A 27,550-nucleotide genomic window follows, 5' to 3' on the forward strand; every position below is an offset into this window, starting at 1 on the left:
CACCCAGAACGAGCCACTGCACAAACAGGCGCCACACAGAAATCATGCACACGCACACTGATACGTGGTTGTGCACACTCATACACACTTTCAGCATGCACCGAACACACAGACACCCAGCCACTGTTGGGTACGCCCAGCAGATAAAGTGCACTTCAGTTACACACCGAGCTGCAGCCTTGGATGTGGGCGTGTATGTGTGCATACGGGAGCCCTGAGGAACGTTTGGACACGTGCACTTATGAATGCGCGCGCGCGCACACACACACACACACACACACAACTAAACATGCACACACGATTCATAATCACTCTCAAGTACAGGCAAATGCCGTCCTTGGGGAATTGCCGCAGCTCTAGCTCTCACGCCCACACGCACCCTCTGATCCGCAGGAGCCGAAGCTCACGTGCAAGCAATAGAGATGTCTCTGCAGACTCACGCACGAATACCCTCACCCTCGCGATCGCCTGGCTAGCAATCACTCTCGTGCGTGTAAACCTTCAAATACACTGACAAAGTCTACACACGGAGACCTGCCTTGACACACTCAAGTTGTCACCAGCGCTGAAGTTTTTTTTCCAAACCGAGGCCGACGGGAGAGCGCGGAGCGGCGGGCTGGCCCACGTGACCGGGAACGGAGCGCTCCCGCCCATGACGGGATGGGAAAAGTATGCCTGGGGCGGGCGCCGGCAGAGCCGCGGCGGCGGGAGGCGGGACGCCGAGCTCGGCCGAGAGCTTCGTGGTTCCGGAAGCCCCTGGACGTGGCGGAGGCTGCGAGGGTGAGTGTCCGCGCGCTACCCGCGCCGCACCTCCGCCGCCCTCCCGCAGGGGCGGAGAGCGCAGGTGGGAGGGCAGGGCTCCGTGGGGCCGGGGCGGGGACAGGGGTGTGTGCGGGTGGGAGGTCGGGCGCTGCAAACTTCCCCACTTTGCAGGCCGGGCAGCCCCGGGATTCCTGGCTCCTGACCTCTGCCTTATGAATTGCAACATGAATTAACATGTACTGAGCGCTCACTGTATGCCAGGCTCTGTGCTAAGTGGCTTAACTGTTGATAGTTAACACCTCTGCCATTTATTGAGCGCCTATTTTGTGCCAGGCTCTGCCAGCCCTCTGGTGTGCTGTTTCATTTCCATGACGACAGGTTATCCCCATCTGCCAAGGAGGAACCAGGCTAAGAGAGTTAATGACTTGCTTCGGGTTGCACAGCTAGTTACTGGTGGTAGAGGGGCTTGAACCTTGATAAGTTTGAGTCCAAGACCCGAGCTAATAATCATAGTTGGTATTTACAGAGTGCATGATCTCATTTACTCCTTGCAGCACTTCTTTAATTAAATATATTATTAGACGGGCAAACTGAGCTCAAAAGGCACTAAGTGGCAAGTTGAGATTTGCACCCAATTCTTTACAACTGTCTTCCCCCCAACTACTTGTCTCTAAGCCTTGTCTTAGTTACTTTGTTCATGTTTCCCCAACCCCCCTGCCATGGTCCTATTCCAGGACCGTATCTCTCTGCTGAAAGATCACAGTGGCCCCCAGTGTTCTCCTAGTCCTCGTTTGCACAACCTCTGCACCATCCTCCTTGGCTCTTTGAACACAAAACTCTACCTGGAACCCTTCAAAATCTCCCCCGTTAGACCTGCCATCTCCCAGGGACCCGGTGTTCCTGCCCCCACTGAACCAGCAGCAAGAGCAACAGCATCCTATGTATGTCAACTCAAGGCTGATGGTCAGCATTGTTCAGAGCCTGTCCTGTCCTGGCCTCCCATTCTGCTGCCCTCCCCCATCTCCACAGTTCTGATTTATTCTGTATCTGGTAATTGTATCCATTAAGCCCTCTTTCCACTGCCAACGCCTCAGACCCCCTGCACTCTTAGAACATCACTACTACCCTTCATTCTCACACTTCCAGTGCACCATGGTGTGGGCTTCTTCCCAAATGTCTGACTTCTCCCCATCCCCTAGCGGGGACACCAACTTTGCCTATCTTCTAATACTTAAATGTCAGGATTACCTTTTGTTTTAAATGCTATAAAACTAATAGTGCTCATCCTAAGAAATTTGGACAGTACAAAAAATGAGAGAGTAAAAAGTAAAAGCCGACACACCCATTCCTAATTCTAAGAGGAAACCCATTTGTCCAGAAGTTGTGTCCGTTCAGGAATTATAAATGTGTGTGTATATCCTTTTTTTTTTAACTCAGAAAGAATCATACTTTACATTCCATACTGCAACATGCCTTTTTCACTTTGTGTATCTTGGCCATCTTGCCGTCTGCATGTCTGGGCTGGCTTTGTTCTCATAACGGTGTCATAGTATGTCACTGTACGAGTAAATGGCGATTTCTTTCAAAAGTCCGGGGTCATCCCTGAAGCTATTCTGCCTCCATCAAATATTTAGCACGTCCCCCAGGAAGTGACTGCTTTCTCTGCAAATCCCCCTCCTCCTCGTCAGCTGGCTGGACGCAGGGGACTGAACCTTCTTTCCTATCGTGCCAGTCTCTACTGCTTTCTGCTCCCGAATGTTCAGCATAGGCCAACAGAGTCCATGCACACACTCACAGCTTTCCTCACCCTCGCTCCCAGTCAGAGGCTTGCCAACCGGGCTTTGCCTCCACGAGAAAAACCCCTGCATAAAGCAGATTTCATTTCAAATTCTTTTGTAGGTTTACTTTTGAAAGGAATTCTGTGCCAAATCTCTTTTCAAGGAAATAAGCCTCCTTGGATTTGTGCATTGCCGTGAATGGCTTACCTCTATTACACACACGCACCCAGAGCCACCCTGTGAGGTCAGGCTTTCAGTTCGTGGGTCCTATTCCCAAGTACATGGCAGGGGGTCATGGGCCCCGCGCCCTGAGTCGGCAGGCCCGGGTCCCCTCCCAGCTTGGACCTGGAAAAAATGACTTCAGTTTTCTGAGTCCTGTTTTCTCTTCTGCCAAGTGAGGATGTCAGTATCAGCCTTACAGAACTGTGAGAAGAGCAAAAAGGGAAATGAACATCAAAGCTTTGAAGTAAGAACACACAACAAATGTGGAGAACACCCTTTTCCTCTGGTTCTGGGGTTGCCGACTCAGATGCTGATGGGGCTGTGCGTGACACACAAGCGAGCAGAGCGCACGCCCTCTGGGAGTGGTAGGCGCTGTGGACACTGGGGAGTGCAGGTGCTGAGTAGTGGTCGTCTGGGGCGGCCATAACAAGTACCGCAGGCTGGTGGCTTGAACAGCGGGAAGTTATTCTCTCAGAGTTCCAGAGGCTAGCAGCTACCCTTACAGTGACGATGGCGTTAGCTCCTTCTGAGGCCTCTCTCCTTGGCTTGCAGAGGGCCACCTTCTTGCAGGGACCTCATGTGGTCATCCCTTTGTGTGTTGTGGCCTAGTCTCCTCTCTATAAGGACACCAGTCGTCGCGGAATAGGGCCCATCCAAATGACTTTATTTCCCTTTACCCCTTCAAAGGCCCAACCTCCAAATACTGCCCCATTCTGAGGTTCTGGGGATTAGGACTTCAACATATGAATTTGGAGGAACACATTTCAGCCCATAACACTCCATCTCAAGGGGCAGCCAACTTGATGCCCTTCCAAATGCTGCCGGAGCGTCCAGATTCTCAAGGAAACCTGAAGATCTCGATTTTTTTTTCTTTTTTTTTTTTTTGCTATTCCAGCAACATTTTATTAATCTGTTTAAAAGAGCTGAAGCTCTTAGGTTTATGGTGATGACTTTCGAACTTCTTTGTTGAGCCCAACTGCTTCTCCCAGGGCTTGAGGACCTGCTCCCGGTCCCCTTCCATCTCTGCTCTGGCCCCAGGGCCCTTCTCTTGTGGGCGCCTTGGCTGCTCACCTCCTCCTCTGTCAAAGAGTCATCAGTGCTGTCCCCATGCTCAGTCCCTCCCAGGTCCTTTCTGGTGAACAACTCGAGTGGGTACATGTCTGTCATGCTGCCGTCGCTGTCACTCGGCCCTGCGCCGTCTTCACCAGACAGCTTCTCTCGGGCAAGGGGTTAAGTGCCATCCATCTTTCCTCCCTCCCCCAATTTTTGTGCGGGAGGCAGGCAGGCTCGCACTCCATACATGGCTTCTGACGCTCTTCGTCTTCACGCGGAGCCCTCGGGCACCACGGGCCCTGGCTATGGCTCAACACCTGCTCGCTCGACTTGTCGATGTGCCCCCGGGGTGAGTTTGCAGAGCCGCTGGCGCGGGTGCTCCGTGCTGAGAACAATGTGCAGCTCCAACTCCGAGCTCCGCGTTCCCAAAGGCAGGAGAGGCGTGGACCAGCCGCCGGTATTTCCAGCCGCGGGTGGAGACCTGGAGCTCAGGCAGAGGGCAGCGCAAGCTGGGGGCTGGCGAGAGTGCGTTGCAACTTGCGGGAACTGGGCTCCAGCCGCAGACTCGGGGGCTTGAGCCTGGAAATCTTGATTTTGACATAGAATCGCCCACGTTTTACATTGGCAACAATTTCAAATTAAAACAACAACAAAATGCCTGGTGCAGTCTGTAGCTTCTTGCATCTGCTCAGGCCACGGATAAGCCATTCGGGTCCAGATGATCCCTCCCTCAGTGGCCAGGCCATCCTCCCTGGCTTTTCTATCCCTTTCAACCAGAGGTCCCTGCGCATTTCAGTGTTAATAAAGAGCTGGTTATTGAACGAGTAAATCGGAATTTTACAGCTTTGACAGTAGGTCGCACATGCAGAAATCCTGCGCCTTTGCATTTCCTGCCTTGCTGCGAGCCTGTATCAGCTGTTACAACTGCCTGCAGCTGTTTACCCCAAAGCTCACCCTGTTCGGCTCACCTTTCTCTGTTTTACAGATGAGGCAACAGCAGACCCAGGTCTGCTTATTTAACCTTCTCCTGTTAATCCTATCTCACCTTATTTTCACATATTGTCATTATATCAGAATAATCCTACCATTACCGAGTGCTTACTGGGGCCTGGTTACTGCATTATCTCATTTAATATTCACAGTTATTCTAAAAGGTATGAGCAATTTAATTACTCAGGGAGTGAAGACCTCAAATAATTCAAATTGGGGTAATTTAAATTCGCCTGCTGAAGGCGACAAGTATTTCTGCTTACCTCTAGAATAGTGTTGTCATGTGGCCCTCATGTACGCACAGTTGACAACTTACAAGTCACCCTGCCTTGTAAGGTTCTTGACAAACTTTTAATTTGGGGGGTTTAGAGTTATTTCAGATTTCACACATAAAGAGAAAGAATAAATATTTTTCTATCGTGCTATTTCAAATTCAAATGGTTTAAACAAGACAATACAGTATGGTTTTTTCCATTTTACAGACAAGGAAACTGAGGCCCAGAGGGTTTCAATATCAGAGGTCGAACATCTCTAAGATGATTCCTAAGCACCAGACCGGCTCTGTGCTTCTCGAAGGCCAGCCCTGTGTCAGATCCTTAGAGTTACCCTGAATGCCTGTGAGGGCCTGGCTGGAACAGATTCCTGGGAACCAGCAGCCCAGAGAAGTCCAGACAAACTTAGCTTTTGCTCCCTAGCCCTTCAGAGTTCAGCATTTGTTCCCTCCCTCAGTTCCTGGGTCTTCAAGTGTGGACCCTTCTATACCATTCCAAGGGATCGTCTAGCCCCAGAATTTCCTCCTCTTGCCTTCTGCATGGTCCTGGATGCTCTTTGGAAAGAGAGCCTGTTTCAAAGAAAAAGGAGGTTCAAGGCTTGCTTTCCCTCCTGGGCACCCAGGCTGGACCCTCAGTATAACCGGACCATGTGCCCTATGAGAGTGGCAGCCACATCTTTTCATCTCCAGAACCCCAGTGTCTGGCCTCAGAGGCAATAAGCGGCACCATTTATGGCCATCCACGTGCCAAGCCAGGGCACCAACAACATGATATCCCATTTGGCCTCCCGTCACTGGCTGAGCTAAGCACTGTCGCGTTGACTCACCTGTCCGTGTATCATGGAGCGTGAACACACCAGGTGTCTCAGCGGTGTGGGGCCAAGGCAGACACCCTCGTCCTTCCCTCAGGATGCAATGCCAGGGCAGCAGCCAAGCCCAGGTCTCCTCGCTTTCAGTGGCAACTGACAGAAACACAAACCAAACTAACTTAAATGAAAATGGAGAAAGAGAAGAAGGCAGGGGCCTCCGCCTGAAATGCCCCAAGACTCAGAGATCAGGACTGCTTTTCATGAGTTCAGCTGCGGTTGGTGACAATTACAATTTTGAACTAGGTCTTGAGTTCTGTTTTGTGCCTTCCTTTCAACATCCATTATCCTGTTTGATCTTTGGAAGGGTAAGAAATAATACAGTAATAATAGCTCATGCTTTTGTACCCCTCGCCACATGCCACGCCTTGTCTAGGGACATATGTCCTCGTAACAACCTTCTAAGTCAGGTCGTAGTAGTATTGTCCCCATTTTGGAGAGGACAAGGCCGAGGGAGATAGAATCAGTAATTTGTGAAAGGTCCCACAGTGAGTTCAGCGCGTTTGACTCAGGCGACTCTGTTTAGAGCTAATCCTAGCCCCCACGCGGCTGGGGAACAGTTGCGGTGTGGCGGGTCTGAACGCAGATGCGCTGTGAGGGGAGAACACACACTGACTGGCTTTCCAACACAGCGCTGATTAACGAATGCGAAATGCCTCATTAATCATTTTTACATTAATTACACGTTGCAGTGATATTTGAGGTAGATAAGTCTACATAACATATTAAAATTAATTTCACTGCTGCTTTGTACCCTTGCGACATGGCAATGAGACCCATTTCGAACGGAGGCCGCACACCCTGTTGCTATGGGACAGCGCTGCTCCAACGCGCTCCCCAGCACTCCGGGCTGCCACTTGGAGGCTGGACCTCGGGACAAGCTGGATACAGGGCTCCGAACACCCTCGGGCCTCCTCCCCTCCCCTCACATCTGGCACATGGGCTGCATTCTTCTGGCTCCCTGCAGTCCTTGGTCTCCGCGGCGGAAAACAGCTGTGGGCAGCTCCGAAGCTGGCTGGCTCTGTGCCCGCCTTGCACGGGCAGCTGAGGCCAACATGAAGCAGCCTGGGGGGCGCGTGTCCAGCACAGCACATCGCCTGCCGTGTTTGTTGGTTGGTCAGGGTTTGGGAGTATATAGCAGGAGGTATAGCGACTGCCAGCGTGCTTTCAGGAGTGTTTGCTGACGTGAACCCTGCGAGGTCCTGGCTCCTGGGATCTCACTGGGTCACACTTTGTCCTTGGACCTCTTTCTCTACACCCAGCCAGACGCAGGGAATGCGGCAGGAGAAAACAGCAGATCCGATCGTTTCCGGGGCCTCTTGGCAAGTGGGCCCCATGCTTTTTAATCTTCTGTATTAGACTCGGGTTGCTGGAGTGCTTCCAAATCCCAGGAAAGGAGATTTCTCTGTGAGCACTGCGTGAGGAGCTGTCGCCAGCCCCTCTCCTCCAGGCCAGCCCCTCTCCTCTTTGCCGAGAAGCTGGAGAGCACTGTTTCCAATTTGCTTCCTGGAATTCAGGAAGGGCATGGGTGTTTTTCATTATAGAATTCTCACTCCCATCAAAGGGAATTTTCAGGGAGCTTCATCTGCAAGTGAGCCCCACCCCATTCCAGCCACCAGCCCTTCCCCTTTAACTCCAAAGTCTGGGAGAATTGGTCCGATTCAGGTATCCCCAGCCCCCCAACCCCCATCCCCGCCAGAACTCGCCTCCCAGACACTCCAGGGGCTCCTTGTGGGAGGTCGGGACTGCTTGCTGTTAGCTCAGGGGTAGGTGGTGGTAATTACAATTTCCAGCAAGGCCCGAACTTTTGTACCATGTTTGCTCTCAACGTTGGTTATCTTGTCTGATTCTCAGCACAGCCCTGGAAGGCAGCTAGGGTGAGTGTTACCACCTCCATCTCATAGGTGAGGAAATGGAAGCTGGGGTAGGAGGAGATGACTTTCCCAGAGTCACATAACCAGTGAGTTATGAAACTGGGGCTGGGACCCACATCTTCCAATCCAAGACCAGGCATCTTGCTGCGTTTCCCTCATTGGCCGAGTGTGGCTTTGTCTTCCGCACAAAGCAAATGAAAGTTTTGATCCTGTTGCCCTTTTCTTAAAAGGAGTGTCTCATTCCAGGCTGAGGAACCGCTCCGAGCTGAGCACGCCCCTGTGTGGGCTGGTACTGCTCTGGGTTCCGATGACATGCTCACGACCAAGACAGGCAAGGACTCACTTTCCTGGACCTTCCACGCCAGAGGGAGGACACAGCTGGTGGGTTAGAATCCAATGCCTGTATAAGCACAAGTTGGTCCAAGTGCTTGGAGAGGAAAAGCCAACCAGCAGTGGTGCGTGGGGTGCGCTAGGTCCCATGACCAGGCATTTCTGTCTGAGGAGACAGTCGTAGATCTGAGCCCTGGAGGATGAGGCAGGCAATGGTCTGGGGGCTTCACAGGGAGGGGCGGAGGCCTAGGGGGCATTTCAGGCAGAGATCTCTCCAACGCTGAGCAGTCGCTGAGTCACACGCTGGGCTCGGAGCTCTGAGTACGTCATCTCATCATTCCGACAGAAACTCCATGAGGTGGCTCAACTATTATTTCCATTAGATGAGGAAACTAAGTGTCAGGGCGGGGGGGTCCCATGGCTCTCAGTCACAGAGTTAAACACCAGCCCTACCTGCCAGCGTGTCATAACCCAATAGCCAACAAGTCAGATTTATTTAAGCATCATGTAGATCTTCCAGTCTCCGAGGCAGGAGGGCTCAGAAGCAAGCAGCCCCTCTGAAAGCCCACACAGGTGTCCCTGGAGTTTCTACCGGCAGACCACACTCAGGTATAGTCAGCAAGACACCGATGTCCCCACTGTTGGTCCATCTCCCATCACAGTCTGGGCCGAGAGTCCTTGAGAATGAACCAGGCACCTGTGTTTTGAACGCCAAGGGCAGAAAGGAGGAGGAATGCTCTTCCCCTGATGGCGGACTCCAGGCTGGGGCACTTTAACTCCCAGTGTCTTCCTCGGACATGTGTATTTATGACTCATTAGCTACTTAACTGAGAGATGAGAAGCCCAGGGACTGGGCAAATTAAAACCAGAGTGAAGAACTTCATCCAAGTTTAGTACCTCATGACTTCATGTTGGGGGTTTAATCAACTAACATTTTTCCCCTATGGCAGGAAGACTGTCATGGCCTTCTTATTCAACTCCCACCAGAAAGAATTTAGGAAATAAGATAGTTTTTTTTAAAGATTTATTTATTTATTTGAGAGAGAGAGCACGCTCCTGTGCCTGCACACGCAGGGGGAGGGGCAGAGGGAGGAGGAGAGAATCTCCTAGCAGACTCCCTGCTGAGCACGGAGCCTGATGCAGGGCTCGATCTCATGACCCCGAGATCATGACCTGAGCCGAAATCAAGAGTTGGATGCTTAACCGACTGAGCCACCCAGGCACCCCAGGAACTAAGATAGTTTTTAAAGAGGTGAGGAAGGATCAATACTTGTTTTTTTCCCCTCTGATCACTTGAACAGATATTTATGGAGTACCTGCTGTGTGAAATATTCTGCAAGCTCCAACCCTGGAGTGAGGGTGGAGGGCCCTGTGCTCTAGGAGGTCAAAAGGGAGGAGGGATTAGAATTAGATCTGGTTTGGGTTAGAAAAACCTCGAAAGGGAGAAAATGTTCTCTTTTGGAGGGGGGAGGGGAGAAAAAACTTATTTGGATCCAAGGATTCCTTTTGGATTTAGGCCATTGCCTTGTTTTCTCCTCACTGTGGATTTTCTTGAGGGCAGAGTGTGTGTCTTACTCATTAATGAGGCAAATGTTTCTTGAACACCCACTGTGTGCAAGGAAGTTGGAAGTCGTGGGGATATAGCAGCCAGGAGGGCTTCCATTTTAGTGGGAAAGAAAACAGGCCCAGTAAGCAGGGAAACGAGCAAATCCAGTGAATACAGGGCCGTTGTTGTAAGGGCTAGAGAGACACAGACAAGGAGCCGGGGTCCACAGGGAGAGCTGTGGGAGAGGGCATGTCAGGGAAGCCTCGGAGGAAGTGACATTTAAGCTGAAACACAATGGATGAAGAGCCAGCGAACCAAGAGGGTGGGGCTCCTAGGCTGGCAGAAGGGAGTTTGGCCTGAAGGAGGTGGGGTGGCTGGCGGGGGGAGAGCAGGGAGGGGCAGGGGGAGCTGGCGGTGGGGTGGTGGCGGCAGCAGGGGCTGGGTCATTTAGGGCCTTGTGGGCCATGTCAAGATTTCCGATGTTTGCGTTACAGCCAGCAACAACTGGAGTAAGACCCTCCAGGAAGTGATGTGGCTGGGTTGTGTTTTTGAACGGTCCTTCTGGCTTCCCATGGGGAGTACGCATGGGGGAAGCAGGAGACCAGGGAGGAGACTCCTGCTGGCTCTAACCAAGGCGTGAGCTGCTGGTGCTGGGGAGGTGCTCTGTGCACCCTGGTCTTTTGGTTCAGCTCACAGGAACACCCCATGAACATCCCAAGGGGCTTGTGGATGTCAGGGCCCGGGACATCCCCCCATCCCCACCCCATCACCTTGGCTAAGCCAAGTGTGGGCCTCTCAAAGGATAGGAGGTTTCCTTAAGCACTGATATACTCAAGTATCCTGAGGGAGAGAAAGCATCACATCAACATTTCGAAGTCCTGTATTATATATAGATGTGTGTGTATGTGTGTGCTTACAGGCGCGTGTGCATGTGTGTGTGTGTGCAAATTGATACTAAAGAAATTTCTCTGTTGTGTGTGGCTTTGGCAGATGCTTCAGGGTCTCTTCTGTGATTCAGAATATTTAGGGGGAAAATCTAAGAAATGCTGACATAATGGAAAGCGTTTGGGCACAGGGTCAGCCAAACCCAAGTTCAAATATAACTTCTGCCACGAACTGGTTGTATAAATATGAGCAAATTAATCTCTCTGAGCTTTAGTTTCCTCTCGTATAAAACAGGACAAACACAGCAGGAGGGGGGAGCAAGGTATCATAGATTCCGTGTGGTCTTCAGATACCCTCAGACACCGGTTTGAATGGGGTCCCCGTCGCTCAATTGTGTGACTTTAGGTAAATCATTTCACTTTTCAGAGCCTCTGTTTCTTCCTCTGGAAAATAGGATAATAAGTTTATCACCTTCACAGAGTTTAGAATAAGCTTCAAATAAAATAATTCATGTAAAGAGCCTCACACAGTGCCTGGAACATTGTGGGCGTCTAATAAAGTCAGTTTACCCCTGCCTCAGTTTCCCTGTCTGTAACTAAAGGGGCTGGTCCCTTGGGGCCCTCCACAAATATGCCATTCTAAATTTATTTAAAAGACCCTGGAAGAGGTAACCTGTCTGGATACCTCGGGGCCCTGGCTCCCCTCCAAGCACCTAGCCCCCAGTTTGTCTCACCACCACAGTGTAGAGAATCGGCTTGGGGCCAGACTTGGGAGGGAAGGCGGGAGGGGGCACCGGCTAGGAGCAGGAATTTTTGGAGCCTTGTTTTTCTTGGAGGTGCCCTGGAGGCAAGGAGTCTCTCCCTCTCCCTCCAGAATCTAGTCTCCCCGCCTTTATTTCCAAAACAGTTCCTGGCTCGGACTGCGGGAACCGCCAGACTCCAGCTCTGAGAAATCCCTTCTTCTGTGCATGTTCCAGAGCCCTGCTCCTCCACCCAGCCACCGGGGCCTGCCCTGGGCCAGCTGTCACTGCGTGGAATCCCCTGTTGTCCACAGAGGCTGGTGCCAGCAGAGGTGGCGGGACAGCAGATCTTCCTCCCTCTCGCTGGGCTTGTGTGGCTGAGAGTGATCCTCAGAAGAGAGAAGGGGGCTCGTAAACTGAAGCAGACGCTTCCTCTCCTTCCTTTCCTCTCTCATCTGGCTGTCTCTCCTTCCTGCCTTTCTTCATCTAGCTGTTTGCAGGACCTCCTCTGCCTAGAAGACTCGCTCCCACCCGCTTCCTTCCTCCCTCTCCCTGGTCCAAAATGTTTGCAGATTGCAACTTTTCAAACCATTTCAAACCAGCTTTGAGAATTCGGTTTCTCTTGTGGGCACCCAGATGTATCAAGCTCACAAGGAACAGTGACAGTTTTCCAAGACTCTTGTCAAGCAGACCAGGGAAGGAGATGGAGATGCCTGGTGACTGGGAGGGTCTAGGGCACAATTCTCTAAAAGTACAGCATGCATATGATACTTCACCATGTTCTCCGGGTCCGCCTACCACCTCTACTGCCATTCAGGCCAGCCATGTGGAGCACAGGGGACACCGGAGGCACACATTTTTACGTCCTCTGCCCCTTTGTAATGTAGCCAGGGAGGGAGCCCCCTCCCTGGCCATCCACTCCCAGGGAATCCCATCTTCAGTCTTCATTCAAAGGTGAGACTTCCTCCTGTCTCCCAGCCAAGATGTGAAGCTGGCAGGGCCATCTGCTCACCTGTTTCCAGGCTGAAGGAAGGAGAGGGAAGGGGACAGACAGCAGGAGGGCTTTTCCATGTTTCTGGGCGGGGACGAGGACTATACCGCTCTGCCTCTCTGGGCCCGGCAGACATAGAAGCTACCTCTTTCATGGGGACCTTTGCCAGCTCTTTGGGGTTGCCTTATTGGACTCAGAATGTAACAGCCTCAAAGTGGGCCAAGCACGTTTTCTTTTTGCCGGCAAGTCCAGGCCTCGCCCTCGGCTTCTGGCTTTCTGGTGTCTGCCCTGTGTGGTTATTGCTGCTGGGGCCCCTCACTTTCTGTCCAGACCCCTCTGGTCAAAGCTGGCTCCCACTGGGGAATTTCTGGTACCTTCCATCTCCCAGGGAGATGAGAAGGGAGTCAGCTGTCTCCCATGCTCTCTCTCTCTCTCTCTTCCACCCAATTTCTCACACAGGCCTCAGAGGTGTGGCCACTCTCCCTTTCCCTCCCAGTGACATAGGTCACATTTTAAAATCCTTGATCTGACAAAAGTGCCAAGAGTCACGGAAGGGCTCTCAAACTGTTCCTTTGTCAAATCTTTGCTTTGGCCTGACCACTACCATTTAGCATGCAGCCTCTCCTGAGTCCTGGTGCCCCGGTGGAAGTTTCGATTATAACACTCTCCTACACTCACCCACTAAGTCTTGCTTTCCCCTCTCTCCAGAGGACTGGATGCCCAGAGCTCACCTGTTCTCCCCGCCCAAGTCTCTTTCTTTATGTGGGGCCACAGGCCTTCCTTATGTCCTAGCAGATGGTCTTCCTGGTGGGGACTGGCACCATATTCCTGTCTGGGGCTTTCCAAGATCTCTGTGCATATTTGGGGAGGGGGCTTTAAGAATGGGTGTGCCCTGCTACAGATGACAGTGCTCTTGGCTATAAAGGGATACTAGAAAGGACTAGGGAGGCATTAAAGATACACTATCACCCCATTGAAATTGTTTTCTTGACTTAATCAGGGTTAAAGAAATTGAAATGATAGTTTTTTTTACTATATGATGTAATGTTATTGAAAACAGTGACTGGTACTAGGCCGCCTCTACCTGGCCAGGGGCCCCTCTGTGACACTTATCTAAAGAAACCGTCTAAGGTCCAGAGAAGGTGAGCCTTGGAGCCAGAACTAGAACAGGCCCCCAGGTCCAAGGCAGTGCTGTGCTGTGGTCTTCCCTCATCTCCCTGACAGGAGAGGTCTGATTTTCTCTCCCCTTCATGTCTTCCAGGGGTAAAGATTCCAGAGGGGGCTGGAAGATAGGTAGAGTCAGCCTGTTTCCAGAGGCAGCCTGCAGTCCAGACAGGCTCAGGACCAGGGCAAAACAAGGTCTGAAGGAGAACGAGGTTGAGGGTCCAGGAGCAAAGCTCGAGCTCCAGGACCCAGGCCTGCCAGCACCACGACACCTGTCTCTGGTATGCTCTGGTTGGGTAGCTGAAAGCTGCCCAGGCACAGTGGAGCCAGCAAGGATTATGTATCTGCAAGAGGGCAGGCTGAAGTCTGAGAGGCCCAGCGTCAGAGTTGAAGAGACCTGAGAGACCATCTAGTCTGGTGGTTCTCAAAGTGGGTCCCTGAACCACCAGCAGCAGCGTCACTGGGAGACTCACTAATAATGCAAATCCTCTAGCCCCAGCCCAGACCGACGGAATCATAAACCCCGGGGGTGAGGCCCCGCAATCCGGGTTTGAACAAGCCCTCCGGGGGGAGTGCGATCCACACCGAAGTGTGGGAACCGCTGACCGAGTTCAAACCCCTTATTGCGCAGGTGGGAAAACTGAGGCCCAGAGAGGGAAAAGGGCTTGCCTAAAGTTACAAAGCAAGCTACAGTCTGGAGTCAGACCCATGGCAAGAAACTTTCCATGCTTGGAAAGTTTCATTCTTGGGAGAAAAGCTATTGATTGCAAAGTGACGGAGAGAATTTGTTGAGAGATCTTGGTCAAGTTGCTTATTCTTGCTCTGGACCTCAATGTCTGCATCTTTCCAGTGAGGGGCCAGGAATGCATCATCTTGGGGCACCCGGCTGACTCAGTCAGTTAAACGTCCAACTCTTGGTTTCTGCTCCAGTCATGATCTCATGGGTCGTGGGGTGGAGCTCCACACCCGGCTCTGTGCTCAGCAGAGAGTCTGCTTAAGATTCTCTCCCTCTGCCCCTCCCTCCCCACTCTCTCTCTCTCTCTCTCTCTCTCTCTCATAAATAAATAAGTTTAAAAAAAAAAGGAGTGCATCATCTCTGAGCATATAACACTTTGGTCTCTGGTGATCAAGGTGTGGCTGCCACCAGCCTTAAGGACACACTGTAAAACTAAATATATTGAAACTTACAACAGTTCTTTTTCTTTTTAAAGATTTTATTTATTTATTTGAGAGAGAGAGAGCACAAGCCGGGGGGGGGGCAGGCAGAGGGAGCAGCAGACTCCCCTGCTGAGCAGGGAGCCCGATGCAGGACTCAATCCCAGGACCCCGGGATCATGACCTGAGCTGAAGGCAGATGCTTCTCCAACTGAAAAACCCAGACACCCCAAGACTTGCAACATTTCTAAAAACTTTACTCCCCATACCACTTTCCAGGAAGCTACCACAAAATATGTGCCACCAAATCAAAGTCTTAAAAAAATTTTTTTAATTAAACAAAGAGAGAAAGACAATGGATTCATACAAGAGGAGATGTAACACAAGAGAGAGGCAAAGAAAACACCACAGTCATCATAAAGGAGAATCTAGGATGGCTACTGTTTAGCATGTGGAAGGATCGGAACAGCGGGATGGGGGGCTCCAGGGTGTTTATCTTCAGGAAAGTAAATGTATCGAATTATCTGATACATTTGATAATGTAGAATATAGTGACATAGGGAACTAAGCAAATGAAAAAATAAAATTATTTTCTCCAGTAAGAAACGAGTATAATGAGAAAGGAAATATAATTAGGAAAAGTGCTTAGCTTAGCAGTAAACAATACTTATAATAATTCAGAGAGTAAATTTTGATTTCAGCAAAATTTATATTGTAACTACATGAAGGAGAGGAAATACGAGCTAGGGTGATGGAAGGGGGCTGATTCTTCATCTGTCATAAATGAAATTCAAAAGATAATATCTAAAATAAGGGGCACCTGGCGGGCTCAGTCAGTAGACCATGCAACTCTCGATCTCAGGGTTATGAGTTCAAGCCCCACATTGGGTGTAGAGCCTATTACTTAATTAAAAACAATTTTTGAGGAGCACCTGGGTGGCTCAGTCAGTTAAAAGTCTGCCTTCGGCTCAGGTCTTGATCTCAGGCTCCTGGGATCAAGCCCCGTGTCAGGCTCCCTGCTCAGTGGGGAGTCTGCTTCTCCCTCTCCCTCTGCTCCTCTCCCCACTCATGCTTGCTCTTTCTTTCTCTCTCTCTCTCTCACTGAAATAAATAAATAAAATCTTAAAAAAAAATTTTTTAAATAAATAACAAAGAATCAGTATAAGCATGTTATCTGTTAATGGAAGGACATCCCAGAGGAGATAGCTAAAAGAGTTTGGGCTGGGGTTTGAGGTTAAGGACAAGTAGGGCTGGAGATCACAGTTTTTCATTATAAGACTTATAGATGTATTTGACTTCACAAACAATGTTAAGTGTATTTTTTCAATTATTTTTTTAACTTAAAAAAAATATGCAACTTGGACTTGTTACTCATGTCTCTGAGCCTCCCTCCGTCGCCGGCCTCTGTCTGGCAGGGAGGCTGTGAGTCAGTATTGTACGGAACACTCCGAGCCCGTGCCTGGCCCCCAGGAAGCACCTGGCAGGGAGGCTGCTGCCGTAGCCCGCCAGTGCTGCTGTGGTGGGGGGGCACGTTGAGTTAGAACAGAAGCCTCAGTTCTCGCCTGGTGTTACCCCCCCCCCCCGCCCCAGTGAAGCAGCATAGCCGCAAATCATCACCTACAATGTGCGGTATTTCTGCCCTGGAACTTGCTACTCATGCCACGAATTTGAAGGAAATCATGGCTCGTTTCTCTCCTTCCACGGCTCCTCCCAATCGGTGTGACTGGGCTGTTAGGTCCTGCCTCCGTTTCAGCTGCTCTGAAGGACAACAGTGTGATGATGAGGGCCTCACCCTCAAGACCTCTCCAAAGTATATTCTGGGTCCATGACTCAATCATCCAAATATGTCCTCAAGATAGGATGACCCTGTCCAGCTGCTTGTTTGTGATGTAGGAGAGAGCAAGAGAGAAATCTAATTGAATTTCTCCCAGCTGCCTCGTCCTCCTCTGGTTGCCTTTCTGACTGACCACCAGTCAGCTCAGTGGCTGGACTCACCTGCTCACAGCTCTCTTGCCTCCCACAGGTGACCGCCATGATCCCTTGGGTCCTCTTGGCCTGCGCCCTCCCTTGTGCAGCAGACCCGCTGCTTGGTGCCTTCGCCCGCAGGGACTTCCAAAAAGGCTCCCCTCAACTTGTCTGCAGCCTCCCTGGCCCCCAGGGCCCACCAGGCCCCCCAGGAGCCCCAGGGCCCTCAGGAATGGTGGGAAGAATGGGCTTTCCTGGAAAAGACGGCCAGGATGGCCAGGACGGGGATCGGGGAGACAGCGGAGAGGAAGGTAAGAGGCCCAGGGCCTGCCCCTCCTGTTCCTGCTTCGGGTTGACATTCTGTGGCACAGGAGAACTTTAGTTACAAAAACTAAAAGTAATCCCATTTCATTATAAACCAAATTAATATCTCTTTAAAAACAGAGCAGTGTATTTCCCTGAAGGGAAGAGCACGTATCAGATCTTGTGTTCCTTCCCCAGCCGCACCATTGATTTGCTGAGTTGCTTTAGGCAAGTCTTCTGATACATTATTCAGAACTCCTTTGGTGGCAAGTGATAGAAACTCAATTTACAGCCCTGAATGGAATTTATTGGCTCATGCAACTGGGAAGTTCAAGAGCCGAGCTTCAGCAATGGCTGGGTCCAGGGGCTCAAATGTTGTCAGCAAGGACTGGGTCCAGGCACTCGAATGCTGTTGTCAAGGCTCTGCTTCTCGTGGGTGTTGGTTTTGTTCTCACAAAGGCTGAAAGTTTTGAAATGGCTACCAGTGGGCTCAAGCCTACCTCCCCATGGCTTGATCCATAGAGCAAATCTTAGGATGACTAATCTTCCCAAATTACATGTGTGTCCTGGACCAATGCTTTCGACCATGGAGGTGAGGTACCGCCATCTGCCAGGACTGGGTCAGGTGCCCACCCCTGGGTGTATGAGTGGGTGGTGAGGGCAGTTGGTCACTGTGATTGACAGCCTCGCAGGGACCACATGAAGTCATGAAGGGCGCTTCCCTGAAGGAGGAGATGCCAGGCAGCCAGAAAACAGATCGAATGGTCTCTACAGGCTCTTTCAGCCTAGATATTCCTTATGTCTCAGAACCCTTGATGTCAGCAACATCCCCACGCAGACGTTTTAAGTAGCAGGGGAGTCACGATAACTTTTAACATTGACAAAACACTTACGATTATGTTGCTCAACTGGCCGTCCATACCATCCTGTAAAGGAGGTATCCTTACTATCCCCGTGTCACAGATGAAGAAACTGAGAGTCAAGGGGGATTCGGTTGAGGACAGCACGTCATGGCTGCAAGAACGTGAACTCTAGAAACAAGACCAGGTACCTGCTTTGGCGAATGAGTTAACCTCTCTCCATTCCTCAGTTGCGTCATCTCTACAACAGAGATGATAACAGCATTTCCCTCACCGGGGTGTGACAAAGATGACATATGACCTGGGAAGCATCAGTCTCAAAGCAGACGCACAATAAATGGTAGTCACCCCTTAACTGACGTGCCAAGCTCACGTAACAGGCTGGAGCTGACTCCAAATCCAGACCTTCTCCTGCCACACCAAGTTAAGTCCTCCAAAAGCACCTCCTTCCCCCAAATAACTATATAAATAATGATGACGGCTTTGACTCGGGGAGGTCTCAGTGTGTCAGGCACTGGATGTCATGGTATCCCAGTCCCTGACCCCAGTGGTAGCTTCAGTCTGGGCCTGGGCTCCAGGCAGAGTTTCCTCTGACATTCATCTCACAGGTCCCGGAGGTGAGTGGGATCTCTGCTATTGACTTTTTCTCCTGGATCAAGAGGTGTGAGGATGTAAGCTGGGGGCTGCTCTTGGCCATCTCTCCTGCCATGCAGTGAGTCTCTGCTGAGAATTAAGACAACACACCAAGGAAGTCGGGAGACGCAGAGTCCTGACTGGTAAAGCTGGGCCACCCTGAGACCAGTACCAACCACCCAACCACCCTCCCCCGACGTACACACACAGATCCATCTCCAGAAAGGGCTTGGAAAGTCAAATCAGCGTTTCCTGAAGTTCCTTGAAAAGGTATCTAGAAAGAGGCACACCACATAACACATCGTGGAACTTCCTGGGAAGCTTCCTTACCTATTTGTCTCCCAAAAAAAACTCCAGTGCAAAATGACTCAGCCTCTTCCTCCTCACAGTCCTTTCTCCCATTATTAAGGTGATACGTTTTTGCTTATTTCCATTTTTTCATGGAACAGCTTCATGATCTTAGTGTAATTTTTCCCCATTTAAAAAACTTTTAATTACGAATAATACATACGTTCTCATCGTGATATATTCAAACCATACAAATAAAGCAAGACTCCTCCCTAATTCCTACCTTCCTCCTCCTCTCCTCACTTCCCAGAGGTAATTACTATGAATTGCTTAGACGCGTATCCTTCCTGGCCTTTTTCTACGTAATTTACATATGCGTATAGTGATACCAGGCCTTGCCAGCCACTTAAGCAATCTGCTCCTGAAAATTAGATGTTCAGTGAGAAAATTCTATTTGGGAATCTGTTCCCCAATTACTTAAAATAGGAAAAAATTAAATGCATTACACGTCAACTCAAAACTTTAAAACACAGTAAAATGCCTACATATATCCGTAAAAGAAGCAAAGTGCCTTGTTAGAATGTAAAACGCCTCCAGTGTTCCTTTCTGATCGCCCGGTTCATTTGGTGGCGAACAAGCACTCGTCTTGTGTATGATAACGCTGGGATCCTTTGGCCCCAGCGACCTTCAGAAGCAGGCCCTTGCCTGACGTCCGCCATACTTTTCAAACATCTACACCCAATTCTGCCCATCTACCAGTTGTACCAATTATACCATTGTGTTTGGATGTGGCTCAAATCTTTACCCACATTTGTTTTGTTTAAAATGTTGTGTTGAATTTAGGGGACATAAATAGACATGTTTCCTATATAATCATTGGCCAAAAATATTGTATTGAGAGAAATGCACATTTTATGAAACGCGGGTATTAAAAACCAAGGGGCATTCTGCAGAAAAACATGACTTGGGAATGCTCAGCAGAATATGCCAACTATATTTGCGGAGTGTTTACTATGGGCCCGCCGTTCTCCTCTGCCCTTACGTGGTTATAGAACTAGTTAGTGTTGTGGTTTCCTTTCAACAAAAAAGGTTCTGCCACCTGCTTTTTCCCTGTATCAGTATACTTCAGAGAAGTTTTCATATGGTACACATAACTCTGCCTCATTTTTTTAACTCCTGCATAGAATTGCACAGTACGGATAGACCGTAAGTCTTGAATCATTTCTCTTTGGATGGGCATTTAGTTGTTCCTAGTTTTGTTGTCGTGAGCAATGCTGCACTGAAACTCTTACCACATGGACAGGGACCTGCGGTAGGCAGGGCTTGTACTAAGAGCAACGTGTTGAAGTCAACAGGCTTCTTGGCAGTTCTTTTGCGGACCCATTCCCAGCACAGCCCATCGAAGGATTGGTCTTCCCCCAGACTCTTCCCCCAGAAGGCAGGAAAAGGGAAGGGGGAGAACTGTTCTAAGTTATTCTTTTTGCCCTGATCCACAGAGGTTCTGGAAGGTAAGTATCACCATTCTCATTTTCCAGATAAGACAGGGAGAAGTGCCCCAGGTTACACCATTGGGATTTGCACCCATTTCTATGTGACTCCAAAACCTTCTTGCTCTTTCCATTACCCAAAGGCTCCTGCTCCAAGGATGGAAAGCCAAGACCCACAGCCTCTGCCTAGTTCTGTGAAGGCCCCTCCATAACACCAGCTGCTCTGTCTTCCAGGTCCACCTGGCCGGACAGGTAACCGGGGGAAGCAAGGACCAAAGGGCAAAGCCGGGGCCATTGGGCGGGCTGGCCCCCGCGGCCCCAAGGGGGTCAGTGGTGCCCCGGGGAAGCACGGCACACCAGGAAAGAAGGGACCCAAGGGCAGGAAGGGGGAGCCGGGCCTCCCAGGCCCCTGCAGCTGTGGCAGCGGCCGCGCCAAGTCTGCCTTCTCAGTGGCCGTGACCAAGAGTTACCCAAGGGAGCGGCTCCCCATCAAGTTTGACAAGATCCTGATGAACGAGGGTGGCCACTACAACGCATCCAGTGGCAAGTTCGTCTGCGGCGTGCCGGGCATCTACTACTTCACCTACGACATCACGCTGGCCAACAAGCACCTGGCCATTGGCCTGGTGCACAACGGCCAGTACCGCATCCGGACCTTCGATGCCAACACGGGCAACCATGACGTGGCCTCGGGCTCCACCATCCTGGCTCTGAAGCAGGGCGATGAGGTCTGGCTGCAGATCTTCTACTCAGAGCAGAATGGGCTTTTCTACGACCCTTACTGGACTGACAGCCTCTTCACGGGCTTCCTCATCTACGCCGACCAGGACAACCCCAATGAGGTGTAGACAGGCAGGTGCTGGGTCTCCAGGGAAGGAACAAGCTCCTGGAGTTCCAGAACAAGACCCCTTGACTCTCTGCTGGGGGGGCATGGGAACTTTCAGCCTTCTCTGCCCGATTTTCCCTCCATCATTAAATCCAAGCTTTTTTATTCATCCTTCCATCTATCCATTCCCTCTTTCTTTTTTTTAGTATCTACGGTGTGGCAGGCACTGTCGTGCTGTGCTCTGGAAGGTGCCTCAGCGGACAAGGCAGACAGAGGCTCTTTCCTTGTGGGGCTTCCATTCTAGTAGGAGATGCAATTTACAAATAAACAAGCAAAGAATATAATTATCGTGCCAGGATGGGGACGCACGGGCCATGGTCGAGAGTAACAGGAATTATTTATTGCTGTAATAGCAAGGAGACAAAGAAGAGGGTGCATTTTTTTTTTTTTAGATTTCATCTTTTTTAAGTCTACTTACATAAAGTCTACAGATCTTAAGTGGACAGCTCGATGAGTTTTTACACAGGTACACAGCTTGTCACTTCCATGTGGATCACGAACACGGTACGTCCCCCTCGCTGACTCCCCGAGGCTCTCTTAAGCGCCCTCAGTGAGTACCAGGAAGAAGCTGGTTTTCAGCTGAGTCCTGATGCAGAAGACAGAACAAGGCAAAGGGTCTGGGAGAAGGGGTCTGACAGAAGGAGCTGCGAGTGCAAAGACCTCGCTTGAGGAAAGAGCTTGACATACATGAGGGACGGGCTGACGGCCAGAGGGATGGGTACAGTGAGAAAGGAGACAGGAGGCTTGAGGTGCGAGCCTGGGTGTTATACAGAATCTCACAGGCCGTGGCAAAGAGTTCACTCGCTGGAGAAACCTTACTGAACTGCAACAGTGAGCATGATATTAGTATGGGGATAACCTAGGATCTGCTCAGTGCTGGGGTAAGTCAGCCTCACACTTAGGCACTTTATTCTTAGTTACAAATCACCCGCAGGCCCCCTTCTCCATCACCAGGATATCCAAGCACGCCCGAGAACTGCGGCTCTAAGAGGGCAGGAAGGAAGAGCATATAAATGAATCTTGCCCCCAGCCTCAGGGGTTTCCAGAGTGTAGAGATCTGAGGGACATGAGAAGCCAGTACAAAGTGGCTGATGCTGAGAGGGCCCCACAGGTCAATTGCTGAAAAGAACTTTCTTTCTTTCTTTTTTTTTTTTAAAAGATTTTATTTATTTATTTGACAGAGAGAGAGACAGCCAGTGAGAGAGGGAACACAGGCAGGGGGAGTGGGAGAGGAAGAAGCAGGCTCCCAGCATAGGAGCCTGATGTGGGGCTCGATCCCAGAATGCTGGGATCACGCCCTGAGCAGAAGGCAGACGCTTAACGACTGAGCCACCCAGGCGCCCCTGAAAAGAACTTTCTGAGGGAGCTGGCAGGTTGCTCTGACTGACCTCTAGCTGGAAAGGTGGGTCCAGCAGGGCTGCCTATGGTGGTCCTAAAAACAGGTAGCCCCCTCCATAAATAAAATGGGGTTTATTTTAAATAACTCCATTCTCTCTGAGCCACAAAAGTATGAGATTGGAATGGGTTTAAGAAACCTAGGAAGGGATGTGGGGCCCAAGTGGATTAGTGGGGGGGGGTTGTGGTCCTGCCCGTCACCCCTGTAGGAAGGGGCCAGATTCTGAGATTGAGGATATCTTTGTCTGTGAGGAATTCTTTTTTCTTTTCCTTTATTAAAAAAAAAAAAACACACAAAAACACAACTTTTTAGGAGTATCTTTAGCCACTTCCTCTTCCCTCCCCCAGGGATTTACTCATCTGAAGGCAGTTGACTTAACCCTTGGTAGTCTGAGTAATAAATCAGATGAACAGGAGCCTAACGCTCTGTGGTTGCCCCGTCTGGGCCTGACCTAAACCCATGTGCCCTTGGCACCCTGCCAGGGAGTCCCCAGGGAGGGTCGTGGAGATGATGGGGGATACTTAGCCCTCTTTGTGGGGGATAGGCAGACAGAGGCAGAGACCTCGCAGACCTGGGTTGTTGTCTTCCTTAGATGTGGTCCGGGGCTGCTGGAGATCGTGAGATAGGAGCACTAGGTTTGTGACAGGTGGAGCAGAAACAGGTGACACTGTTGAGAGAGTCTCTGGTAGCCCGCTGATGGTGAGGATGAGGGCTGGTTTATCCCCTGACACTTCTGAGGGGGCCGCCTCTTTGGGGCATCACTGGGAGTGAGGCAGGATGGAGGCCCAAACAAGGAAGGTGTTCCCAGGAGGTGGCCTTCCCAGACACACGGGGGAACCAGCCCCTCTTCCTGGCGCTGGCTCTGGCTCTGGCTGCTTGCTAGGGGCCTCAGCAAACAGGCCCTGTCTTTGGGCCTTCACGTTTGTAGGCAGTGATGAAGATCCAGAATCCGGTGTGTCTTTCTGCAATAAAATTGCCCTTGAATCCAGGGTCTTTTCTCATAAGGGACACGCCTTGAAAGGCAGCCATTGTCAAAGATAAAGAAAGCCGACACTCGTTAAAGTGGTAACAACAGATCTTATCTTTTAATTAATTTTTCTTAGTATGTTCAGTTAGCCACCATACAGTACATCATTAGTTTTTGATGTAGTGTTCAATGACTCATTAGTTGCGTATAACACCCAGTGCTCTTTACAACATGTGCCCTCCTTAGTACTCATCACCCTGTTACCCCATCCCCACACCCCCCTTCCCTCTGAAACCCTCAGTTTGTTCCCCGGGCTCCATAGTCTCTCATGGTTCATCTCCCTCTCTGATTTCACCCCCTTCAGATTTCCCTCCCTTCCCCTATGGTCCTCCATGCTATTGCTTATGTTCCACATATGAGTGAAACCATATGATTGTCTTTCTCTGCTTGACTTATTTCACTCAGCATAATCCCCTCCAGTTCCGTCCATGTCGATGCAAATGGTGGGTAATCGTCCTTTCTGATGGCTGAGTGATATTCCATCGTATGTATGGACCACATCTTCTCTATCTGTTCGTCTGTTGATCAGCATCTTCCTTCCACGCTTTGGCTATTGTGGACATTGCTGCTATGAACACTGGGGTGCATGTGCCCCTTCTTTTCACTACGTCTGTATCTTTGGGGTAAACACCCAGTAGCGCAATTGCTGGGTGAAGGCAGATCTTAATCAGTAACATACTCTTACAATAGGGAGAGCGTCCAACGTGAACTGAACCCAACTTTGATTTGTACAGAGGTGACTGGGTGTTTTAGAGGGGGGTGGAGGGAATAGGGATGAGGGGCTCTGTGGAGTCAGGGACGTAAAGGAAGTAAAGTAAAAAACAGAGGATGCGGTTGGTCCATGTGAAACCCACCTACATTTGCTAAGTGGCTTTTATCCAAGTTGGACGCCTACCCTCCCACAGAGACTGGGAGACGCTATCTGCAGACGTCGGCTGGAACAAACAATACATTTTTTTGGCTACCTTGAATTTTTTCAATCAGCCACTTTAAGGGGGTGCTTAAGGTCACCCTAAGACACGACCCTGAGCTGTTAGAAACTATGGTAATGTTTATTCAAGTCTTTATAGGTCAAGGTTGACAGGCCTAGTCAAGAGGAGGGCTCCGAGTAGTGTGGCTAGAATTTGGGCCATGAGAGAGTCTTTGTCACCAGCCCTTTCTGGAGAAAGTCTGCAGCTCTGATTATTATGGTGCAAAGAGCACCCTGGTCCTGGCTGGGCCTCATGGCTCACCTGAGAAGTGAGGGAGGTTGCGTGTCATGTATCTGAGGAGTGTTCCAGGGCTGACTTCTGGATTAGAACTATGGCTGGGGACAGGTGGCAAATGAGACACTCACCGCAGGCACAAAATTTAAGGGGATGCCAAAATCCTCGGTAATAAATATAAATAATATTTTAATGTAGTATTTTAATAAATCAAAATGCAAAAAACTCTACGATGGACAAAATATCAGGATTTTAAGTAAAGACGATACCGGACAGCGCTGTGATTAGGGTGAGGTGAGGGAGGCCACGTTTCCTGGCGGCATCAGACCCCTGGCCCCCAGGCCCCCGAGCGGGAAACTCTGTTTTCCTCACTTCCTGCCTGTCATCTCCACTCACTCCACTAGGGGGAGAACGACTACTACACAAACCTCCAGGCCCCAGGTTTAGAGGTTGGAAGAGCCACTCTGGTCTCTACGCTGTTTTCTAGATTCAGAGCCAAAGGAGGGGGAGAGAGAGATTCTGGCCCATGGTATTATGCGGCCATGACCTTGCACACTGGGGGAAAGAAAAAATAAAAACACAAGAGCCGCACGTCTTCCTAACCCTTTCAGTGAAAGGATTTCGCATACATTCAAAATCGCAGAAACAGCTGGTTTTGGGCAGGAATACAGCAGTTGTCTGGGAAACAAAAAATCCTGGTTCCAGTCCTAGCTCTGCCTTGACTCCTTGGGTGCTTTTGGACAAGTCATGTCCCATCTTGTGGACTCAGCTTTCCCATCTGTAGAGTGAAGGGTTGGATCGGATGGTCCCAGAATCCATTTTGGCACTGAACATCAATGTTTCTGTCTCCAAAGCAGAGCTAGGAGAAGAGCCTGGAGTTCCTGAAACACAAACAAAAGCAGCCAGGAGAATCGGGCCAGCATGTTCTGAGAGGCTGAGCTTCCACATTCGGCTTTCCTCTTCCATCAGAGACTTTCCACCAGCTGCTGGCGCTTAGTTTCCTGAGCTGGAAGACAAGTCACTTTATCTAACATTAGCCTAATGCTGGGTCTTACATGCATTGTCTCTTTTCAGCTTCTCCACACCCCTGGGAGCCGCTACAAGGCTCATCATCCCCATGTTATAGAAGGAGAAATTTGAGCCCTTAGAAAGGTTAGGTCAGTGACGAGGTCATCTCACTGGTGAGTGCATGGCTAGGACTGGAAGGGTGTCTGAACCCAGAGGGTGAGTGGGCCCACGTGTGAGCCCCAGACCCTCCCCACCACCTGTGTCTCCCCTGGGGGGGAGGGGAGTCAGGGAATGAGAAGTGCCCCGACTTGGAAGCACTCCTGAGTGGTGGGGGGCTGCGCCCTAGACACTTCCCTCCCACAAAGCAGGATGGTGTCTAAGGATGGATCTGGCAGACAGCTCCTGAGTTCTTGCCAGGGCAAGGCCAGGGAGGGCAGCAGTGGTGCCCATGTCAGGAGAGGAGTCAGAACTGACCAGGGCAGGGTAGGAGTGTGGGAGGGGGCGGTCTCCCTGGTGGGGCCTGCAGCGGTGAGGATGAGGGGGATTATCCCTTGCCAGTCGCTAGCAGGGACTGAGGGAAGCACTAAACCAGGAAAGGCTCCAATTCCGCTCTTTAATGGGGGGTGTTCCTTTTTCTTCATTTTCCCCTTTCTTGGTACCATTTCCACAGCTGTCCTTAGGCCCGGATGGAAGGTGAATCTACAGCTCTGAGGAGGAGTTGGAAGGCCTAACTCGTCAGCCACAGTGCCTGAGGGCCGGAGAGGAGTGCCAGGCTTGCGGGCTCTTCATAAGCTCTGGGAACTTCCTGGCCCCGCCCCTCCCCCTCTCCCTGCTTCAGAGACAGAAGTCTAGAAAAATATTTCTCAGCAAGACACAAATATGGCTCGGGGCAAATCCCTTTTTTTAAAAGACGTTCTCCATCTACTTTATAATTTTCCCTCAGATTGGCCCTGATTAAAAATGAGAAGGAAGGGTTCACCTTCATCTCTGGGATTTATTTTCACTGATGCCCTTGTCAGTTAGCAACACTTTTTCACGCCTGTCCCCTGTGGTCTTCAAGTGGAGGCTGACAATGACCCAAAATGGCTTCCTGGTGTAAAAAGTCCATATGCCACTTGGGGGTCCCTTATCAAATAAAACATCTGAGGTATGAGCTTAATTACATGGAGATCAAGGGCCTCAGAGGTGAAAGGCTAACAAGGGCATTACCTGGAACCACTTCTCAGCTGCCCCATCAGCTGGCAGAACTGTATGGGCAGATCACTCTTGAAAAGCTCCCCATCCCCTAGTATGTGTCCCATTCAGGCACTGAATTCAGGCACTAATCAAACAGAACCGTGCAGGGCAGGATGCGGAGGGTCTGGAAGAGCCACCTTCTATAAGGAACAAAGAGGAGAGGGGAGTAGGAGTCCTGATGGTACCTACCTACCCTTGCAAAGGAGTCCTGGGGTTAAGGGTGCAGACTGCTGTGAGAAGCTCTAGAACGCTAGACTTGAACAACTGTTGGACTTTATCTCGTGGCCATTTTTGGTCGGTTTATTTATTCAACAAATAATTATTGACCCTCAACTCCGTGCCAAGTTCTGAGTTAGTCATTGGGAATACTGGGAGGAGCAAAACACGGACGTGGTCTCTGTCTTCCTAGAGCTCAGCCTCTAGCACGGGTGACAGATGTTGGACAAATGACCACCAAATAAAGGTAAAATGTCAGCTGTGCCATGGTGCCATGAGAATGCCAAAGAGAGGATTAGTCCTAATGAGAGGTCAAGGAGAACTTTACTGTTGGAAGGAAGCCAAAGCTGAGAGCTGCGGGGTGAATGAGGTGCGGGCAGCAGAGCGGGGAAGGCATTCCAGGGAGGAGCACGT

The 27,550-nt window shown here is 50.4% G+C and overlaps 1 protein-coding gene across 2 annotated transcripts; it reads left to right on the forward strand.

Moving 5' to 3' along the window:
- Positions 1 to 627: 627 nt before the first annotated feature.
- C1QTNF2 (C1q and TNF related 2) lies at positions 628 to 21,157 on the forward strand. 2 transcript variants are annotated; one of them, XM_008692424.2, is made up of 3 exons: positions 628 to 780; positions 16,650 to 16,902; positions 20,397 to 21,157. In XM_008692424.2, exons 1-3 carry the CDS (start codon positions 661 to 663, stop codon positions 21,008 to 21,010), a joined length of 987 nt encoding a protein of 328 aa, XP_008690646.2. In that variant the 5' UTR covers positions 628 to 660; the 3' UTR covers positions 21,011 to 21,157. The 2 variants fall into 2 exon arrangements, with proteins under 2 accessions (XP_008690646.2, XP_008690643.1); XM_008692421.2 differs by lacking the exon at positions 628 to 780 and adding an exon at positions 826 to 844.
- Positions 21,158 to 27,550: the final 6,393 nt, after the last annotated feature.

This window comes from Ursus maritimus, unplaced genomic scaffold, assembly GCF_017311325.1.
Source record: "Ursus maritimus isolate PB19 unplaced genomic scaffold, ASM1731132v1 scaffold_15, whole genome shotgun sequence".
Taxonomy (NCBI): domain Eukaryota; kingdom Metazoa; phylum Chordata; class Mammalia; order Carnivora; family Ursidae; genus Ursus; species Ursus maritimus.

Coding starts and splice junctions, on each gene's coding strand:
- C1QTNF2 (XM_008692424.2), top strand. CDS start 661: ATGGGAAAAGTATGCCTGGGGCGGGCGCCGGCAGAGCCGCGGCGGCGG. Junction 781..16,649: donor ACGTGGCGGAGGCTGCGAGG/GTGAGTGTCCGC, acceptor TGCCTCCCACAG/GTGACCGCCATGATCCCTTG. Junction 16,903..20,396: donor GGGAGACAGCGGAGAGGAAG/GTAAGAGGCCCA, acceptor TCTGTCTTCCAG/GTCCACCTGGCCGGACAGGT.